This window comes from Xiphias gladius, chromosome 11, assembly GCF_016859285.1.
Source record: "Xiphias gladius isolate SHS-SW01 ecotype Sanya breed wild chromosome 11, ASM1685928v1, whole genome shotgun sequence".
NCBI classification, from domain to species: Eukaryota; Metazoa; Chordata; class Actinopteri; order Istiophoriformes; family Xiphiidae; genus Xiphias; species Xiphias gladius.
The window spans coordinates 26764530-26783057 of record NC_053410.1 but is presented as its reverse complement, the minus strand read 5'-3'; the positions used below and the strand labels follow the sequence as shown (position 1 = coordinate 26783057).

Below are 18528 nucleotides of genomic sequence, written 5' to 3'. Positions count from 1 at the left end.
ACATAAGCTATGAAACTGAAATAAAAAAATAACAAAGATAAAATAATAAAACAAAAAGAAAGAAAAAAGAGTAAAAATAACCTTTTTTAAAAGGGGAACTCCACCAGGATTACACTGGAAAATCTGTTTACAAGTTAGATGGAGTAGTGCTCAGCCTGTGTAAAAGCTAGTATAATACCTTTTGTGGATTTGGAGGAAGTATTAGAAAATAATCTAATCTCATCAAGGTTATCTTGGCCTTTACTTATTCTCCCTCTTGCAAGTCCCTTAACTTTATGGAAATGCAATACTAAACAGCTAGAGTACCCCTTTAATTAAAATTAAAAAAAATTAAATAAAACAAGAAGGGGATTGTAATCCAAGTTCTACATTGAACATCCTGAGAGAGTGAGTTGCCGAAAACAGTCTAAAAAACTTACAAAAAAGATTAAAAATTGAAGTAACTTAAAACAAACCATAAAGAACACTAATTTCTCCATGATTCATCAAGTATATGCATTCCATGTTTTTACCATTGTGCACACCAACTATGTAGCTAAGGCTGGGAGCAGAGCAGCCAGGTTGAAAAGTGATCTTGTGCTATTCAGAAGATGAACAGGTGAACAAACTAATTTTTTCTCTGAGCATGGAAATGCAGCAATCTCTTTGTTTGATTTCTAAAGATGTATTGGCCCTTAAGCAGCGTTCAGCTCGAGAGATTTTGCTTGTTGCTTGCTTAAAAACCAGCCACTCTGCCCTTTGTGATCGTTATCTATCACGCAACACCTTTGATTTTTGTGACCAGAGTTTGATATACTTAAACATCTTTATATGGCAGCTGGTTCAACCCCCTATTGACTTTGCCAACATACCCTCAAGCACGTACACACATGTTGAGCTTCTCCTTTCCTCAGTGTTATTTTAACAAGCCCTCCCAACCCCTCCTTTGGACACTGCTTGTATAGACTGTGTGCCAAGAGAAGGATTAGTGTTTTATATCACTTATGACATTCTGCTGGATCCCCCTGTGGCTCTAGTTTCTGCGTCTGGGTATTGGATGTTTTCAGCACAACTTCAACGCATGTTGTCGCCCTTGCCTCTGGAGGGATGTTGGCATGGCTCTGTCTCAATGGCCTTAACCACGCATAAACCAGTTCTCAGCTAAAATGTCCCAAACATTTGCTAAGTGGGTAGTTTCCTAAGAAGTAACTTCAGTTATCTAAAGTTAACTATTAACCATGTGCTCGAACAGAAAGCTTCAATGTTATGTTAAAGCGTAAGCTGCCCATCTTTTCCACATATCAGTGTCTTCATGTTGACGGGCTGCATTGTTGTTTTTACTTGTAAAATCTTCATTTGCACCCCTCTTTTCTCCATCTCTCCCTCCATCCTTCCGCTCCCTTCTCTTTCCCCCTCTGCTTATTAGTTAATGGATTACTGCTCCTGAGGTCGATGGGAAAGGAAAACAGGCTGGCTCCAGGCAGATAACTGGCCAGCCGCTCGGGTTTCAAAAACACTGGCTCCTGTTGCTCTGACAGCCAATTTGTCCCAGCCTGCCTCCAACAAAAGACCACATTTGGTCATTAGAGCCTAGGTTTTGAAAGACAATGTGGATGGACCATACTAGATTTGTCTAGTTTTGTTTACGTGTTGAGCTGTTGGAACTGTGTTCTTGGTTGCTGACTTTACTAACAATAATTACCTACATTTGTTAGATATTATATGTCATTCAGCCTACATTTACATTACCACTGAAATGGTGATCGATTCTGATTTGGACTTTTTGTTTGTTTGGTCATATCTGACACAGAATTGTTTTAATTACACATTAAATACAAATTTCGATTCAGAAATTGAATTGATACACTTGACCACCACATGCATTACAGGTAGGGTTAGTTATACACTGCTCTACCAGTTTTTACTGACATTGGATGGTGGAAATGAATAGTTTGCCAATATATGAAGGTGTCCTGTTCAACTGGGAGTGTGCTGGAACAGGAGTCCCTACGACTGTGCATCCAGAGTCTTCTGTGAACAGATGTAGTAGAAATGGCAGCTGCAGATATTAACAGGCTGCTACAAATGTTCCCTTTACCCTGATGTTAATAGAGCTTGTAATGTAATATTATAGAATTTTCTGTTTTACTGTCAGTCATTCATGGATAGGTGAAGAAATGAAAAAAATTACTGTAGGATGCAGTATTATGGAGTATAATTAATTCCTGTGTAGCCTACAAGCAGAGAGAGATGAATGGCACACAAAAAGATAATTCATTCTCTTCATATAACATTTACATGTCTACATACACTCAGTGGCCACTTTATGAGGTACAGCTGTGAAATCTAATGTAATGTAATTTAGGGCTGAAATTAACAATTATTTGTATTATCTACCAATTATTTTCTTGTTTGATTGATTAATCGTGTCGTCAGGAAATAGCAAAAAATGCCCTACACAAGTTCCCACAACCCATAAACAGGTTCCCAGGTGATGTCTTTACAAGGTTTTGTTTTGTTCAACCAATTGTCCAAAACCCAAACATATTTGGTTTACAATCATAGAAGAAATTGTTTACATTTGGGAAGCTGGAATCAATTACCAAAATAGTTGCCAATTAATTGACTGAACATTTGAAACACCTTCCAGTGTAGTGCGATCCAATACATCCCTACCACATTTTAAGTATGATGTCAGTGTGATGACAATAAACATGTAGTTGAATTTAAACTTCTGCGACAGTGTCACCAAAACCTGAGCTGTTGTATTGGACTGCATCAGCTCGTAGAGGTGTACCTCGTATAAGTGGCCAGTTAATGTATTCCACACTTAGCAACACTGTCTCAGCTGCATTAAATGATTTTACGTGGATTCATAAACAAAATCATTTGTGGAATTTTATCCATATTCATTATCAATCTCAACTCTGAGACTAGCTGCACTCAAGAACGTTGCTTCCTTTTAGTGTTCTTTCCTATTAAAAGCTCTCATTTATCAAACTTATCATGTGTGCTTTGGAGTTTGAATTTTTCTTAGTCAGCCTTTTGAGAAAATTTTGTATTTCTTTCTTGTTTACAGATGCTAACCATGAAGCAGCAGCAGAGGCCATTGAGAACATGGCAGATGCAGTCACACATGCTAGATTTGTGGGAACAGACCCTGCCAGTGATGAAGTTGTTCTTATGAAAATTCTACAGGTACAGTACAACATGTTTAATGGTAGTTACTACAGTGGTCTTGCACTGACCTGATGGACCCGACAAAAGGGCTCATGTTGTCTCAGTCCCTGTACAAATTAATCCAGTATAGTACAGTACGATAAATTAGAACTTTGTGAAGTTTATAGTTTAAGTTTTGTTGAGACTTTGAAAGAAGTGTATTTTTAAGTTCATGTTCGTATAATTAAGATTCATATAAATGAGAAGAGCAGGACAATATGGCTGACACATAATATCTCTATTTTTCAACCTTTTGATAGTATCATGTATATTTTGATATTGATATATATTTTATTTTGTTGTTGAACTACACATTTTTCAAACTCCTTTTCTGTGTGTCCACATTGTTTATCAATGAGGGCTGTGGAGCTCTGTACTTTTTACCAACATTTGTCTGTGCTGAAAAAAAAAAAAACATACATCTAGCAGAGTAAGTAGAGGTAGTATTTCACTTGACAGTTCCAGTATAAAATTATTTTCAAATTCATCATCTTAGAAAAATGTACAGTGTTTCCAACAGGTTGATAAATTACCGGTAGTGGTGGGAGGCGCAGCGTGTGACCGATATGCATGCAGAGACCCATGCATTTTAGAGGGCGAGAGTGTAACCCAGGTTATTTTCTGTAGCTAGCTAGGAGGCTGTGTAGAGAAAGGCCTCTAGTCCCCAATCAGTTACTGCAGCACACGCAACTCAGAAAGGTGTGTGGCCAAAAAATAGTTAGTAAGAAAAGAGTGAAATAAGGCGTTCTAATGTGACATTATGCTAAGATGAAACCAACTGGTTTTATCTACATGGGCAGGTCTTAATTTACCTGGATGGGCTGCCTAGGTAGAGCATATATATTGAAAATGCTGTCTTAAGATGAATTTGATTGATGAGACTGTGTTTCAGGTCCTGAGGACTCTACTGCTGACGCCAGTCGGAGCCCATCTGACCAACGAGTCTGTTTGTGAGATCATGCAGTCCTGCTTCAGGATTTGCTTTGAGATGCGCCTAAGTGGTGAGTCACATCAAACATTCATGGAACACTATTTCTAACATTATATGATAGGCATTTCCAGGAAGACTCACGGGCTGATGTGAAATTGGTTTACCTCAGTTGAAATCACTACAACTCATTCTGCAAAATATTTAAGCAGCTCCATAAATAGCTCGAACTCACATTTTTTGGCCATTCTTTAGCACATGGGGGGCAAGATAAATTTGATAGTTCATGAGATGACTTATGGCATAGGAATACTATCAAAAATATTTTCTCTGACACAAAAGGTTGTTTGTTTTTTATACTTTTCTATAATTATTTCTATTTCATTGCAAAATACTGAATCTTTTTATCCTTTCATGCCTCTAAAAATATTTAAATCCTACAATCTGAGAAGGGAACATACCTTCGATAATACTTAATCTATTAAACATGTAATGGTCACAAGTATTTTATTTTCGAGCTTCTACTATCTTAGCTCTACTTCGTTTAGACTCCCCCTGAAGTTTGCATAAAACTCTCTGTCTGGCTGTCTCTCATTCTTATCTGTACTGTATCTTTCTTTTTTATTTCATTCTGTTTGTCACTAATATCTGTTTCTCTTCTGTGTTTGCAGAACTACTTAGGAAATCAGCTGAACATACACTGGTTGACATGGTGCAGCTACTTTTCTCCAGGTAAATGAATGGGACAGTGCTGGATGAAGGTGGACATTTTTATTCAGTTATACCTTAATGTATACTCTCCTGAAGGGGTTAGAACTCAGTATGTTAAACCATAGGTTTATTCTGATATGTTAAAATATAGTGCTTGTTTAGGGACTGTTTTTTAAGGTGAGCTATCTAATCCAATTTAATCAAAAGACTTCTTAGGACTAGAATTGAAACATGAATGCTTCTTCGAAATGTTTTTCTTTTTCATTCAATCAATAAATCAAAGAAGGAAAATGAAGAGCAATTTCATACCCCAAATCTAAACATGTCTCACCACAGAAGAAGAGCAGCCGGACTGCTGCTGTTCTCCTCAATCATGCCTGGATCATAGATTGTGGGTTTTCTGCATATTTTTCTCTCAGGCCCCATTATTCCCCTTGGAGCCCATGACTTTCATTTTGCACTGTGCATAGGGTCAGTGGGCAACAGATTCACCAATGTCATAACATGATTTCTCCTTTGGCATTTAGCATAAGAGCCCTTCAACAGACACACACACAAACACACGCACACACACACACACACACACACACACACACACACACACACACACACACACACACACACACACACACACACACACACACACACACACACACAAACAGTCTCACCATTCCCACAAACCCCATCCAGATGCATCAGAGTGCCAGTCACATTCAGTCATAGACAGTGGGATGAGCCAAGAGAGCTGCACACCATATGATCTGCATATAGATGAAGCTGGTCTTTGCTTCAACAGCAAAGCTCCTGGCCCCATAAATACTAAGAAGCATATCTACACACACACACACACACACACACACACACACACACACACACACACACACACACACACACACACACACACACACACACACACACTCAGAACTAGCATTGCCAGTGATGCCAGACAGAAGCAATCAGGAAAATAAGCTACAAAAAGGCTTGTCTGATCATCTGAATGTAAGGAGCACACCTGGAGAACAAACAGAGCTCAAAATAAAGTTAGTGTGATTCAGCTCCTGTCTGAGGGTGTGTACGTTTCCATCAAAACTGTTTGACACAGGATTTGTCACAAAGTGATGGGTTATCTTCCCTCCAGTGAAGTCCAGGGTTGGTTTTTGCCAAGCTTGTCGCCATTCACTGATGCTCCCTCCAAGTATTCATGGCCTGTTTTTATTTATTGGCAGGACTCTTGTATAGCACCTTGTTATCATGTCCTCTCACAAGATTTTACTATCTGAGCATAGAAATAGAAAAGCACGGCAGCCAAAGTCGTAAACAGAGGCATCCCTGCACATGAACAGGAAATACAAATGTAGTGTGCGCTTTTTACCACATCCATCTGATACTGCTGACACACATACACACACACCTCACATCTCATTTTGCTCATGTTCAACCCCCAGCTCCCCACTTGTCCACAGATCCTGTGAATGTGTCTGGGCTGCCCATCCACCCCCCCAGCCCCACCAGAAAATAATGAGCAGCAGTTCTCTTCAGCTCCTCAGAAGGAGTCTTAGATTGCCTGCTGAAAGTATTAGGCATGTTAATCTGTTGGACCCACAGATCATCCAGTAATCGTGATTGCAAGATAATACTCTATTAACACTTAGTTGATGTCAGAAAGGGGCTGCTGGCTCTTTTTTTCTTTTTTTTGTTTGTCTGTGTGTATGTGAATGGGGGTGACATCTCATTTTCCATCAAGGCTTTTGAGTCCACAGAAGCCTAGTGGCGCACACGCACACGTGCACACATTCTTTATACAGTGCCCTGAGAACAGCAGCCAGCATTGCTCATCAAATGATGGAAAAGTTTATTTGTGGCTCAGGTTGAAAATGTTGAGATTATGACCGTGATATTGCTTTCTAAACAGCTTAGGACAAATTCTTTTCTATTGTTTCACATTTTTTGGGTTAAGAAAATACATTAAAAGGGGTACTCTGGAAATTTTGTATTATACTTTAAAAGTGTTGACTCACAATAGACAGATTTAAAAATGGTCAAAATCAAAGCAGAAGAGGCTGAAATATGCAGACGTTTAGAACTGAAACAATTGGCCATTTAATAAATCGATCATTTGCAAAATATATGATCTGTTAAATATTTGAGTAAGTTATTAAGCAAAAATAGAAAAAAAAACACTGTTTGCAGCTTCTCAATGGGGAGCATTTCATTTTTTTCTTAGTTTTTCATGACAGTAAATTGAATATCTTTGGGTTTTGGACTTTAGGTCAGACAAAACAAGACATTTGAAGATGACGCCTTAGACTTTGGAAACTGGGGATTGGCATTTTTCAGTATTTGCTGACATTTTATAGAACAAATGATAATGTGAATATTATGTGAGTCATTAAAATAATTGGTAGATTAATCATAGTTCCAGCCCTACAGGCCATTAGTTCATAGAATCGATCAAGCTCCAAAAACAACTGATTATTTATTTCCCGTAATGCAAATAATAGTATCTTTTCCTTAGACCCTACAAGACCAAAGTGAGAATACAGCTGCAAGTGGCAATAAGCAGGGTCCAAGCACATTGTTTTGACATACTTTATATGGATTAAACAGCTTTAAAGCACAAGAGTCATGATGTGTGTACACAGAGTTCACAACAGAGAGTAGAGAGACAGAAAAAATAAAAACTTGGAGCTTCCAGAGGTGGATTCAAACCAGTGAACTTACAGTCACAGGGCATGTGTTAGACAACTAGACCTTGAGGACAACCAAGCTTTCCTTGGCAGCGATAGAGTCTAAACATTAAATGAGTTCTACAGTGAAGTACTACATTAAAGTCAATGAGAGTGAATAACCTAATGACCTGTAAAACCTACCCATTATGATTTATTGTGCTGGTGATCAGTATATACTAGTGAGTTTGGAATATGGTGAGTGGAAGAGTGGAGGAGTGACATAGCATAGGTCCCCCTCTGGATTTGAACCTGGGACCTTGTGCTTCATAATCAGCACATTTATTCCTAGACTATCAGCTCAGCTGGTGTACTGGGTGTCTTTTGTTTTCACAACCTGAAAACTAAATACAAGAGAGGGCAATGAGAATTAACACAGTGAAAGTTTACACAGTGTATTAGATGCAATCGCCCGCTGGTTGCTCTCTGTAATTAATCTTAATTCACTATCCTCTGGTCATGTCACTGACTGTTTGAAAATTGCTTGAATACAACCAATCTCCATACCCATTAAATTACAGCAACTATAGACCAATTTTTAAGCTGCCCTATATAGCTAAATTCCTTGAAGGCTCTACAAGTCATTGATGCTCTGAAAAATAACAACATATATAAAAAATTCCAGTCAGGTTTCAGAAAATACCATAGCACTGAGACTGCACTTGTTGGAGTAACAAATGATCTATTAAGGACTGATGACTCAGGTGGTTTTTAAGTTCTCATATTACTAGACTTGTCTGCAGCCTTTGATACGATCACAACATTCTCATTGGTGGATTGCATCACTGGGTCTGTTTATCTGGGTCAGTCTTAAAGTGGTTCATCTCCTATTTGTCTAACTGCAAATGTTTTGTTTCTATTGGTGACCGTATTTCACCCCCCTCCCTAGTTTTTTTGGGTGCCCCAGAGCTCCATTTTGGGACCAATTCTTTTTTTATTTATATATGTTCCCACTAGGTGAGTTTATTTGTACGCATGGCATTGAATACCATTTTGTTTTGCTGATACACAGATATGTGTCCTAGTAAAGACATGAAGTGAAATGCCCCACTAGCTTGTCAGCAATATCTTATTCTTCGATTAATCTCTTCTAAATATTTCATGTCTTTATATGTCTTATTTGTGTTTTTATTTTTTTTTAATTTTGCTTCTGAAGACGTATTTTCTTATTTTGCACTTTGTAATCTCTGGTTTTGATAAGTGGTATATAAATAAAAATTATTATATATTATTATTATTAACCATAATCTTAAGTGTCATATTGATAGGCGCATGTGGGCACAGTCTTTTCATCATTTCCTGCCAAAAAGTATGATCCCAATCGGTCCTATGGTTGTGCTATAGTTAACAGTCAAAAAGTGAAAAGTTTGAACAGCCGCCCCTCCCACACCGTTAGTCCTTTTGACTCACATCTAAAACTCAATATATTCTACAAAAAAGCCTCTTGGACAATAAAGGCAACACAATTTTTTTTTTAGTGAGAGCTTTGAATAAAGCTCCAGAGAGGACAGTTATTTTCTGGGTTCCTCCATCATTATTCTTAGTTTTTCATTATATTTATAAAAACTGTTTATAAAAACTGTTTGCTGTTGTAACCCAGTAGAGAAATAAGTTCCATAAATTATTTTGTTATTTAGTATTACGATCTTTTTTTATGAGAAAAGACAGAGAATAGGTTAACTCATCTGCCTGTCAGACCGATTTTATTTGTTAGTTTCTTATTGGTTAGGTAGCCTAGTGAAAGTTTCCTGTCGGAGGAAAGTCCCACCCATCCCCCTAGCAAGGTCAGCATTACGCAGTGAGGGAAAAGGTAACAAGAGCAGACACCAAGAAGAGTGTGGAAAGTGAGAAAGTGAGAAACTCAGTTGAACTCCTAAATGTAAATAGGTAATAAATTTGTGTGAGCTAAAACAGTGGAATGATCGAGGCAATTCAAGGACCTGTTTGCTTTGGCTATTCTTTGTAGTATTTTGCCGCTTGAATGTTTTTGGCTAAGATAGTGTAGCAACAACTGTAGTCAGCATGTACGATCAACACGTGGTATTGCAGGGAGAGTGAGTATTTTCAGTGCTGAAGTGTGTGGGTTGCATCTTTTTATTTTTATGCCATGACATATTACAGTGGTTGAGTTACACTTGTAGACCTTCAGGTAGGGGAAGGTGTCTGCATTGTTTACAAATATCTGTGACTGACTGACTAACTGACTGACTGACTGACTGACTGAGTGTAATAACTGAGGTGATAAAGTTATACCATTGGTCAACCGAATTCCACGTGACTGAGTACTGAGGTTATACCATTGGTCGGCTGGCCAAGTGTTGGAGTTTCCTCATTGGCCGTTTCTCTGTCAAAATGAATTGGCACAAACGTTTCCTGATGCATCATCAGGGGGTGTTTAAAGGCAGTGTTGCCAACTCAGCACCTTTGTTGTTGTTTTTTTTACTGACTTTTCCCACCCCTTTAGAAGCTTTTCTCCACAAAAGCACCTAGCGACAAATCTAGCGACTTTTTGGACAAACCTTAGCTAGTTTAGAGAGAGAGTTGTAAGTTTTGCCCTGCGACCGTGAGGTCGAGCTTTTCGTCCGGAGGCACACCGCTCTGTGTCTCATTCAGTTGACCGCATGGCAGCTGCATAGACATGAATGAGCTTCTAACTTTTTCTCTGAGTAATCATTTTACAAGTAAATATAGCTTAAATCACAGCACAGCCGCTGTCTTTAACTTATGTGTATGGTGAATTTGTCAGACAACATGGCGGTTATAAAATAAGGATTTTAGCAGAGCAGAGTAGTAGCTTGGAAATGACAGCTGGTTAACATGTCTTCTTAATTGGCCGTGTTATTTTATACTTAAAAATGTAAATGAGAACAGCTTTATTGGGAATTTGGTGGTATTAAAATACTGCATATGTGAAAACAAACAGTAGACACAGTTTTACATACATACTGCCAGTGTGATAAACAATTATATTTATGCATAAGGAGATAATATGGGAGTGAAAAACTGTTACTTCTGTGGTAAAAATATGAGGTGTGTTAGGAATCAATACTGTGTACTTTTCTTCAGTTCATGGTTGAAAGTACAATAAATTAACGGGAAATATGAAATGTAAAAAGGGTAAAAATTTGTAATCATAATTCATGATTGATGTTAAAAAGAAGAAACACAATTCATAAAAGAAGATACTGTACAGTTAAAACCATTACCCAATTTAATAGCGACTATTAGATTATAGTGGCATGTTGAGAGTTACTTATTTGTTAATTTACTATGGCCATAGATAATGTTGACTTGACCTAAAATAATAGCCCTATTGATATACGGGCTAGGTTTTGAGAGTCCACAAAGAGAGATATCTTGGATCTTGGATATTGGATTCTCTGCCAGCCAAAGGAGATGGCGAGTCACCGTTAGCACTTCCTCTACCCAGAGAAAAAGACACTATTCCTTCATCCCCTATATGGTGATACCAGTCTAGTGGGACTGAGTTACAATCTCACAATCACTTTGCTTTTATTATTTGGTGCACCAAGCACTCCAAGCGTATCTCTGAACTGAGACCAGGTTCAAAACTAACTGAATTTGACCTAACACTAAATAGACTGACTACAATTAAAAACTGAGGAAGCCTGAATATACCAAAGAACTGAATTTTTTTTACATAATTAGGACCATTGTTTCAGAGGAACCATTGAGAGGTTGAAATGTCTTATTTTATATCTGTTATTAGGTTCAACAGTAGATGTATGGGTTTTGTATATGCTTATGGTGAAACTTCTTGTTTGCACTTGAACAAGGTTTTCTGTTAATAATTCCATCTTAAATTGTCTACTTTATTTTCTTACGAAAGGAAGATTTCAATACAATTTTACTTTGAACCTACCCTCTGGCTCGAGCTACTGATCAAGTCCTTCACTCATCTTCAGCTCCTCCTTACGAATTTAGACAACTGGTCCAATTTCATTTATGTACCTGTGGTCATTAAGTGGGTTAAAGACGTTATACTGTAGATTAGTGATACCAGTTTTTGGATTAATCATGGTGAACAAATTTGAGTATTTTAAAAATACACAATTACTGTTCTCTGTAATATATATTCATACAATTTAAATTAAGATTTGACAAATGAATTATGAAATACTGAAAAGTAATTGCAATATGTATTTAGAATGCATGTAAGAGAAACACTGCCCACATCTTGGTGTAAACTGACCAACATGAGCATTTAAGATTATTGGGGAATACCAGTAAGCCCTGATATGCTTGAGTACAGTTCATATATAAATGTTGATGGTGTTGGCCAATTGTCTGGATTTCTTTAAAGCGTCTGTCTCAATTGAACATTCATTTTCATCCAAAGCTCTGAAACACCTTGGTTTTGGGCCATTCTTCTGTATTGCATTCAGAATGTTTTATAATGACATTAACAGCTGTGTTTTCTTAAAAAGTACTCCAGCAACATGTTTCTTGATCTCAAAAGGCATTAGAAAGGGTTGTCTGGTATCTCCCTTGTTATTTATTTTAGCCATAGAGTTATTGGCTATATTGATTATCAAGGCTGAGAGTATTCATGACATCAGTGTTTTGGATAAAGAATTTGTCACTAGTTCAATCTATTTTTCCAATCCCTTGACAAGTCTTAAAAAACCTTTAAATGTTCTTAATACCTAAGGTATACACTTGTGAGAATAACAATAAATCCAATTTGTAACTAAAACAGGGCAAAAAACACTTAGCATCATAATAGCACCTTCCATTGCACTACCCTTTTTGGCTTGACCGGACACGGTCCCGCGCTACATTCCCGAATGTCCGTAACTGTTTGAGTTATAAGTGAGTAGGTAATAGAGTTGAGTTCACGATGAATTTACACAATTGGTTAGCCAGCTGAGTGTTGGAGTTTCCCCATTGGCTGTTGCTCTTACATCCTCAATTTAGCAAAGCGACCATAAACTGCCCAGCCATACTATAGGTTTTGAGCTAGCCTTGTTTTTTTCATAAGCCTGTCATTAACTCCAGTCAAAGTATTTGCTTTTGATGGTTCTTTCTGGAGGAAAATATTAATAATAAAAGAGCTCCCCAATGCATTTACTATATGGTAGACAAAAATAAGGTGTTATTTGGTACATGGATACTTTGTTGAATTCGAGGCTGTAATTGCTGCCAAAGGTGCTCCAACTAAGTACTAAGTAAGGGGTCTGAATACTTATGTCAGTGTTATATTTCAATTATTATTATTATTTTAAGAAATTTGCAAAAATTTCACAAATTCTTTTTTCGCTTTCTCATTATCGGGTATTCAGTGGAGATTAATGCGGGAAAAAATTAATTTAAATGATTTTAGCATAAGGCTACAACATAACAAAATGTGAAAAAAGTGAAGCGGTCTGAGTAATTTCTGAATGCGCTGTATGTGGATTATATGTAGTATAAAAACAAATTGATTTTCATTACAAAACTGAGGTGAATTATGTCACTTTGAAATAAGGAAGTTATATTTCCCAGGTAATTTCTTTAAAACAAAAAAATAAGTATATATCTAATGACTTGGTTTGGAATCCAAAGACGCAACAAAATTAAGCCAAATAAACATGGGGAAAAACATAAGATAATATAAGTAACTAAGTAAATTAATTATTGGTAGTGGCCATGGTCTTGTAGTGGTCTTGTAATCCTTATCAGATTTCCTATTTATCTTGCTTATACAAAAACTTAATAGAGTTAAACAAAATTTAAAAAGGAAAAAAAAAGATAATTTTGGTATCAAAATCATGAACAAATTAAAGTATGGAATCACAGCCATTATGGCCTAATCTAAAAGAATGTAACACTTAATTTTTTACCAAGCATAAAAAAATTGATTTGATATTTGATTTAATATTAAAAATAAAGAAAAATCCTAATTTTTGTGCTCTCGCGCACCAGTCCAAATCATGCTTTCAGATTTGAAATGACAAACAGAAGGGAAAATAACTGTCATTAACACTGTTCAATAGTGTGTTATCATTAGTACCCTGATCACTCTGTATTACTGAGCTAATTCAAAGTCTGTCAGTTAGGTAGGAATAAAAATTTTGGAAAACCTTATGAGTTATTCAAAGAGATAAGAGTACAATGGTTACCTCATACAATGTTAAATTGAAATTACAGTCTGATGTGAATTATGTGAATGTATATATTAAGAAATAAATTGATTGAACTTTGTCACTATTGAATAATAGCGAGGAAAAAATAAAGTATAATATATTTATGAGTAATTTATTCTGTTTTAAGAAGACATCCACAGTTGGTTGCTGATGGAATACATTACATTCTGAAACTACGTCATATTTTTCAAGTGCAGTTGTAACTGCTAATAGTGTTCACCTTTGTCCAGGTCAAATTGATCACTATAAGTGGTTTCCACTGTACTTTTTACTTTCTGGACCTCCTGGTGCATAAGCCCCATCTACCAAACTCTTACTGCAAAATATTGCACTCATCCACAATAAGGCTGCTCATTCATGGTACAATTAGTAATATGTGTTCCAGTTACATCCATCCATAGCATCTCACCTGCAAAGCTAGTGTCTATTTAAAAAAAGAAAAGAAAAGCTAACCCTATAGAATGTGGAAGCAGAAGTACCTATCTGGTATCAGTTCTCCACTTTTTCCAAATTTTACCTAAATGTGTAGAACTCATTGGGATCATTTTATATAATGTAACATGAGGACAGGGATGCTGCCAGGGTCAGAAACCTGCTGTGACTCAATGAATGTACCCGACAGCAGAAACACTTACTTTTTTAGTGACATGGACAAAGAAACTATATTCAAGGTGGAAGTCACACCTGGTCTCAACAGATCATGAAAACATGTTAAGAGCAAGAGAACATTATGTGTTTGTGCTTGGTCTGAAACACATGCTGAAGGCATAGAGGGTTGCTGATGTTGCAGTGCATCCTAGAAGCCATGGAAAACCTTTGGTATCACTTCTTTAAGTTCTTGCAGATTTAATGTGTTTGAGTTAGAGTGTGTGTGCCCTATACCAGGAGATGCAGCTCAATATAGGGAACAAGTGGATATGAAGTAGTTGAATTTGAGATGTACAGTTAGTTAGTTATTAAACAAAATGCTTTTAAGTTTATTAGAGCGCCCCCTTCATGATTGACATGGGTCAATTTTTTTTGTTGATCTTATTCACATGTGCTACTGCCTTCCTCTAAAAATTTCACTTATGCACTGCATATGGTTTAGCCTGCGCAACCACTTCTACATGTGTAGTAATAATAATAATAATAATAATAATAATAATAATAATAATAATAATAATAATAATAATAAAAAATAATAAGAAGAAGAGATAATGATGAAAACAAATCTTGCTGCTTGGACCCCTAATAATCATAATCATAGTCACGGTAATAATAATAATAAACCTTATAATTCCAACAGGGTTTCAGCAACTGTGTCAACACTGATGACATCATCAGGGTATTTTTTTCAAACTTGACAACGCTCCATAAAAGTACTTTTACAGAACTTTACAATTGATTTCACAGGCTGAATATTTATCCCCATGACTAATAGACTGACCTCTTTGTATAAAATTGGTGGCGCTCCCCTTTAAAGCAACTTCCCTCTTCTACTTTATATAAAATTCAATTTTGTACTACCCAATAAAAATATAAAAGGGGACAGTTTACAATGTTTCTCTGAGCCAGTCCTCTAATTGTGGCATGGTTTGCATGGCATTTTCTTATATTTAAACTGTAATGTAATGCTGTTTACTGCCACAGTTATTCATTCTATACTCAGTTAACTGCTGTAGTAAATATTTGCTCATAGGTAGGTCATTGCAAGGAACATAACACAATTCATCAGAAAGAAAGACCAGAACTGATTAAGAAGCCATGACAAAATAGAAAACAGTCATGTTCACATTTTGAACTAAAAATTGTTTTAAATTGCATTAAGAATGGACTGGGATCTAATCACTCACTCAACCACATCCAGAGGTGTTGCAGATGAAAACACAACAGGGTCACCATGTTTAACCCAACAAAAAAACAAATAAAGGGATTGTTAGTGGTAATTGCTGATGGAGTAGCAATATGCGACACCTCAGAACTTATACCAGTTTATGCTTTTACACACCAAAAAACTTCAACAACCAAGTGAATGACAGGACCAACTCTGTATTTCACTGTGTGTGCATCGTAATTGCAGTATTTTAGTTAATCGAGTGATGCAGACAAGCTGTTTATCATTCACCAATGGTAAAAGGTGGGTAACAATTAGTTTCACATTTAATTTGGAAAAAAATCTCCTGCTGAGATGATCGTCACAAATTCCAACAGAGATGCTGCACCATCTCCTGCACAAAATTGGTTATCAGCTGAGTTTGTTTCTTATTCAGTTTGGACCGAAATACAGGTTGCACAAAAATATCCTTTTTCTCTCTAATATGAAATACGGTCGATGGGTGTTTAATGTTTGGACCATGTTTGTACCTTTTTTAAGACCTAGCGTCCTGTACCATCAAATAAAGATTATGAAATTAAGGAAGAAACAACATAGAAGCTATTAACAGCTACTGATGGCACAAGCAACATAACGAATAGCTATGTTGTTACAAATTCACCATTTTCTAGTACCTATGAGAATGGTGCCTGCACAGTCTGCAACTTAGTGATAGTTTTATGTCAGAAGATTGTTTTTCCCAAAAACTGTCTTTTCTAAATTGAATGTTTTTTTCTTACAGACTACCCCAATTCAAAGAGGAGGCCAAGAGTTATGTGGGTGCCAACATGAAGAAGGTAATAGGATTGAGATTTTGAATGTTTGCTTACTGTTAATGTGTTTTTTTTCCTCCATTTTTGTCTTGGTTTTTTATCATTATTATTGTGCTGTTTTTTAGGTTTCTGAATGAACATTCTGTCTGTGGCTGTAAAATACAGTTAATGATGTAATAGCATCACTTGACTGAGAAATGTGAACATGTCCAAAATACCAAGCTCAACCACATTATCCCTGCTTATTGTGATCAGTGGTACTATTTACTTTACAACATCATAGGTAAAATTGTCCTGCTCCTGTCACCTGTTTCTGACTATGCAGCCCCCTCCAATCTTATCTCTGCCCTTTCAATTCAGTTTTGCTTTTTGGAACATTTAGTTTTTGGTTTGAGTTTCCCATCTTTCTGCATCTTTCTGCTGTCTTTGCCAAAGACCCCATCCTGTATCTTGGACATTCAGGATCTTATTTGTGCAGAGCAGTGTAGAAAAACAAGTCATATTTGCCTAGAGAGGGTACATAAATGTCCCATATGATTGGCCCACTGTCATGCACTGACACAGGTAGGGTTAGTAAGGCTTCTTGGTGGGAGAGCATGAAAGTGCATTGGCTTCCTATTGAACTTTGTTTGTGTTTCAGGGACTTAAAAATAGTTTGCATCACTTTTTTAAAGTATCTCTGGGAATTACAGGGAATGAGCAAATTAAATAGAAGTAGATGAGGCAGGTTGTACAAATGGCTGTACTAAATCAGTACTACTAGACTGTATCGAACACTCAAATATGTCCCGGAATAAACTGAACATCACAAACTTCCAACTTAGTACATTTGTACAAGTGCCTCTAAAGCTAGTGTGTAGCAAGGACTGCAGACAGGTCAATCAGTTTTTGGGGACTGGGCTGGAAATAGCCCCATTTGGGACTGTCTTTTCCCAGTCCAAAATGCTTCCCATTGAAAAGATTATACCCTGTTAACACATATGGACACATACACCGGAGATGTGACAGGATACAAGTGATTGAAAATTGGACCTAAAAAAACATGCTAGGCAGTGCAGTGTGGGGAGGTTGAACAAGGTTCAATATGTCTTGATATCACATCTTACAGGAAATAAACTACTTTGCTGGGTGTCATTTTATTGGCAGATCTGCTCAGTTACATCCATATAAGCTTTCAAAAGTGGCATCTTATTGTGGCCAGGGCAGAATCGGCTCATTACTGGCTCCCTTTGTTTATATGTCTGGTGAGAACTGCAGTTGAGTGGGTGATTTTCCCTATTGGCAACAAGAAGCAACAGTGAGCCCAATCCATACACAGAAACAAACTTGGACAAGCCACACAGCTGTCACAGAGTTTTATGTTTTATCTGAGGTGTTTTCAAACAGTATGTTTTGGTGTTGTAAAAGAAAAGACTAGTTAGCTTGCCCACCTCCAATAAACAGTACAAAACAGCTTCCTAAAGCTTCTCAATGGGGAAATTACAGGACTTTCCCCCATGTGGTGGATAAGACTGTCATCCACCACATGGGGGAAAATCCTATAATTGGCTTTTACTTTATTTGATTATTTTCAACTTTTCCAGTATTGTTTCTGCTATGGCTCATACTAATGAAAACAAGCTACATACTGTATGAATATACCCTAATTCAAAATTTGCTGTTTTGTTTGAATGACAATGTCATATTGCTGTTATATACATCGTATATGTCATACATGAATATTGAGCTGGAAGCAGTTTTTACATCAGCTGTTGCTTTTTGCATGGTCTCTGCCCATCCACTCACTATGCCTGTTCATTAGCTGGCTGCTCATTCTCTTATGGTTAGTGGCTGTGTCTGCGTCTTCAAACCCTGTGACCTTTTTGGGTCCCACATCCCTACCATTATGCATAACCATGTATGCTCAAGTGTGTTATGTGTTGGTCCCACTGCTGACATGTTACCCATCACTAATCATGGGCACCTGCCCGCTCCCCTTCTCTTCTGAGGCTTACAATATCTTGTGGAAAAACAAACGAGTACAGGTAAGGAAGATAACTTCAAGTATTAAGGCTGGAGAATCTCTCCCCGTAACCTTTCCCCTGTCCTTTTTTAAGTCCTCACTAACCTCCCACTTCTTCAGTTTGTAAACTTGGCTAGAAGAAGGAACTTGACATGTGCTTAATTTAAGAAATGATCATCTGTTATTATA

General features: G+C 37.0%; 1 protein-coding gene across 5 annotated transcripts in view; it reads left to right on the top strand.

The window, feature by feature from the left end:
• The window catches only part of gbf1 (golgi brefeldin A resistant guanine nucleotide exchange factor 1), a 132262-nt gene that overhangs the window by 64518 nt on the left and 49216 nt on the right, over window positions 1-18528 (top strand). For all 5 annotated transcript variants that reach the window (XM_040138528.1, XM_040138527.1, XM_040138526.1 and 2 more), the window contains 4 exons: window positions 3059-3177; window positions 4091-4199; window positions 4798-4858; window positions 16307-16361. In XM_040138528.1, coding sequence (XP_039994462.1) covers window positions 3059-3177; window positions 4091-4199; window positions 4798-4858; window positions 16307-16361 — 344 coding nt within the window. The remainder of the gene's footprint in view (window positions 1-3058; window positions 3178-4090; window positions 4200-4797; window positions 4859-16306; window positions 16362-18528) is intronic.